Genomic DNA, 4,095 nt, shown 5'->3' on the forward strand with positions numbered 1-4,095 from the left:
ATACCTTTCAAACCGGTTTCAATGATACTTTCTAACGTATTATTACTTTCGCATATAAAACAAGGCAATCAGATTGAGTTTTATAGTTTACACTTAAATTTTACGCTTCTCGTATTTAAATATTTATACTCGGCTGAATCACCTCGTGTGTCTGTGTATATGTGTATATAATATACATATGTAATACATAAATCGTAAATATGGGATCACTTTCGTTACTTTCATCAGTTTCTTTCTCCATTTCTCGTTCTTTTTCTCTTTATTCCTTTTTTTTTTTCTTTTTTTTTTTTCTTATCATATCTTATACCTTCTTAATAAAGGATCAAAGGCTCTTGGTAAGAAGTTTGTTCATTCAATTCAATCGGAACGTAAGTATAATCCTCGTAGCTTCTTACCACGAGCACCTTGAATTAATTTTCAACCATCGTTAGAAACAATACGAAACGAATCGGAACATTTTTTTTTTTTTTTTTTTTAGCGATAATCGTCTCTCGAGACGATCGGAAATCTTATTTCCGATCGATTTATGGTCGTTCGTTCGCACCGTTCTCGCGTTTTTACTTTACTTTCACGCTTTTACTCATCCATCTATATATAAGTACTTACACTCGCGCGCACAAACAAACGAACGAACGAACGAACGTACGAACGAACGAACGAACGAACGAACGAACGAACGAACGAACGAACGAACGAACGAACGAACANGCACGCACATACGCACATTTATCTTTTATTTATTATTATCATAATATCTTCCTTTTCGGAGATGGATACTTTATAGATTTTAAACGGCGCGAACGATTTATCTTATCAACGAAACTAAGCCAAGTAGTACTAAGTTAGAAAACATGGAGGTCGACGAAGGTAAGGTAAGCCGAATCGTGGCTCCTTTTTACCTTTTTTTTTTTTTTTTTTTCCTTTTTTCTCGATATCTTTGCTCGTTACTCTTCGATAAATATCCGATGGATCGGGAATGCGAACGATCGTCGGTTCGTCTAGCCGTTCATCTAAAACCGATAATTCGTTCCGCTTTGCCACCGATCGGGAATAAGAACGCGTCGATTCTTATCTATTATCGAGTATCGAGCATCGAGTTATTTGGAATAGTAGTAGTCGAGTTCCGGCAAGACAAAGTAAGTACGCACAGAACGCTACGTATACCACGACACACCACGACGATGGTAACGATAAACGCGGTCATCGATGGGGGATAGACGATTTTCGGGGGAACGCGTTCATCGATTATATAAAGGTTTTTTTATAGAAGATTTGATCGACCGGTGGAACCGTTCGTAAGGCAAGAGGAGGACGGAAGGAGGGAAGGAAGAAAGGAAGGAAGAAAGGAAGGAAGAAAAAAAGGAAGAAAAGAAGAAAGGAAGAAAGAAAGGAAGGAAGAAAGGAAGGAAAAGAAAGCTAGACGTTTTTAAGGACAACCGCATTCGTCGACCACCATCTTGGGTAAATCTCTTTTGATGATGTTGGAATCAGGACCATAGTAGATCAACGACATCGGGGAAAACTTGAGAGGAGCGCAACAAGGCTGCATACCGGCCAGTCGATCCATCTTCCTGTATTCCTCGATCACGTGGGTGTAGTAATTGAGGAAAGTGTCCGGTGTTCTGTGGCCAGCCGCGCAATCTCCCCTGCAGTAATTCGCGTAATACCTATGCATAATCGAATAATTATCGGATTATTCTCCGCGTTGTCGCAAAGTCGAAAGAAAGGAGGATTCGAGGAGAGGAGAGGAGAGGAGAGAGAGAGAGAGAGAGAGGAGAAGATGGTAACTGGAGTGCAAACTGGCGTGCAAATTGACATGTGCGTGCTTCACCGCGCGAAGAACGGTTCGTTAAGCTTGGGACAATTCCGTTTGCGATAATTGGTGGTAAGCGAAGAGGGTTTAGGTTTTTTTTCCGTTACACTTGGAAGCGACACTTGGATTTCACTCGGGATACCGTAGGAATGAGCGGAGCGCGTCACGCTCTACACCCGCGCGAAAGCATCGCGCGGGATATCGGAAGAAATTTGTCCACGGAATTTCTCTTACCCTTGCGGTGCGATTATCCAATCGTCCCAACCGAGTTGAGAAAAGTTGACGTAGAATCTTTGCTTGCAGCATTGGCCCTTTATAGCGCCGCTACATTCGATCGCCCGCCTTCTAACCCGTTTCACAGCCGCTGGATCCGTACGCACGACGAGGAAAGGCCTGTCCGGATCTTGAGTACCTGGAAAACGTAGTATCATCGCTCGTGTCGATGAATCGTGTCGATGGGACGAATCGTGTTGCCTGCCCGCCCGAGATTCAATGAGAGCAATGGTGTATACCTTTGGCGTTTAAAGATGGCGATTCGATCACGCGCGGGGAGTGCCCGTCAAATGTGGATACGTAGACGTGCGAGCCACATCCGGTACAATCGACGAGCAACGTCAATTTGTCCCTCGCGGTGTCCCGATTCGTGGTGTACCAACTGTTCACAACTTTGGTAACGTCGAATTTCAGCCAACCCAATTGCCCGACGTTCACTCCGAGGGACGTGACCATTTCCAGGTATTGGCCAAGTTCCTGTGAAATTTCACCACTTTTGTTTCACCACGATTCCCTAGCATCGCGTTTCTCGCGAAAAAAGCGAAACGACCTTTGGAATCTCCTCCCCCTCCCTCTTACTTCTCTCCATCGCCTATCCTAGATTGGTGTTACGAGAAGCTCCCCTGAATCGGCTGAAACCTGACAACCGTACAACCTACCGGTAAGTAATATCGGACGAAAGATCGGTAAAACGACTTAAGATCGCGATGCGTTTATAATGCGATTAAATTCATACGAGTCGGGCGAAAGTGTTCTTCTCCTATTATTCCGTTATTATCTGTTACGATATATAATTATATATATATAATTATTTGCGAAAAAAGAAAATGTAAAGTTACCTTTCCACGCAAATGCGTCGTATTGCCGCAACGTACTCTGAACACCCACAGAGTAATATTTCTCTGATTAGTTTGACTCTGTCGATTCCGTTGATAATGATGACCGTGCCTGAATTCGACTCTCGTCCAAAGCGTTGCTCTCTTGATCCTGAGCGGTTCCAAGGCGGGCTCTCCGCTCGACATCGGGAATTCTAGTAACGGTTGTCCATTCAGCGTGCGTCCTACGAACAACAAGCATATTTCTCTCGTCAAAAGAGAACAAAATCCGCCAACAAAAGCCTCTCGTCTCCCTATTATTATCTACTTTTTCATCTTTTTCTCCTTTTCTACTTTTCTACCGTATATAATCTTCGCGTTTGAAACATCTTTCATCGAACGTTCGAACGTATAATTTTCGTTGTTTTCGCGCTTCGAAATGAGTTTTTTTTCCTTCAAAGAACGATCTAACTTATCGAAAATTAATTTATCGAAAATTATCTAATAAAAAAAAGGAAAAAATAAAAAAAAAACAGAGAAAAAATGATACATAGATGAGATGAGAAAGGGGAAGAGAAAGAGAGAGAGAGCAAAATGCAACGCGGCGCGGCGCGGCGCGGCGACTCGCAAAGCTCGTGACGATACCGAGGACAATGTGTTGGTTGGAGACACAGGGATTCGCGTAGACACGGGAAATTACGACGATGAAATAGAAGAGGAGTTGTTGGTGTAGAAACGTAACAAGAGATACATCGAAGCTATCGAGTAATACACGCGTAGAGGAGAACACGAACGAGTTAACGCACACGGATCTCTAAATATCCGTATCGATGTGTGCGCATACTGTGAAAGCAACGTGGCTTCATCCCTTAACGGTTTAGTGAGTCACGGATCGAGAGCCGTTGGAGAGACGAGGATAAGCACGGGGTGTCTGCCACCCGTCTGCCTTCCTCCTTCCATTCCCCGCAACCTCCCTCTTTCGCCACTTTATCCCTTTCATTTCGTTCCTTATCCATCTTTCTCTTTCTCTCTCTCTCTCTCTCTCTTTCTCTCTCTCTCCTTCCCCTTCCTCCCTCTCTTTTCTCTCTCTTTCTCTCTCTTTCCCACCTTTCTTTGCTTTCCTACCCTTGCGTACGCAGCCTGTAGGCACCGACATCGACACCGACACCGACACCGACACCGACACCGACACCG

At 43.9% G+C, this 4,095-nt stretch overlaps 1 protein-coding gene across 1 annotated transcript in view; it reads right to left on the minus strand.

The window, feature by feature from the left end:
* Positions 1-256: 256 nt before the first annotated feature.
* Positions 257-4,095, minus strand: part of LOC102672769 (inhibin beta chain-like) — a 13,089-nt gene continuing 9,250 nt past the window's right edge. Inside the window, exons 2-5 of the mRNA XM_006621204.1 lie at positions 2,926-3,146; positions 2,326-2,563; positions 2,048-2,225; positions 257-1,667 (exon numbers count right to left, since the gene is read on the minus strand). Of these exons, the coding sequence (XP_006621267.1) occupies positions 1,427-1,667; positions 2,048-2,225; positions 2,326-2,563; positions 2,926-3,146 (878 nt within the window). The 3' untranslated portion in view covers positions 257-1,426. The remainder of the gene's footprint in view (positions 1,668-2,047; positions 2,226-2,325; positions 2,564-2,925; positions 3,147-4,095) is intronic.

This window comes from Apis dorsata, unplaced genomic scaffold (genome assembly GCF_000469605.1).
Source record: "Apis dorsata unplaced genomic scaffold, Apis dorsata 1.3 scaffold_616, whole genome shotgun sequence".
Lineage (NCBI taxonomy): Eukaryota > Metazoa > Arthropoda > Insecta > Hymenoptera > Apidae > Apis > Apis dorsata.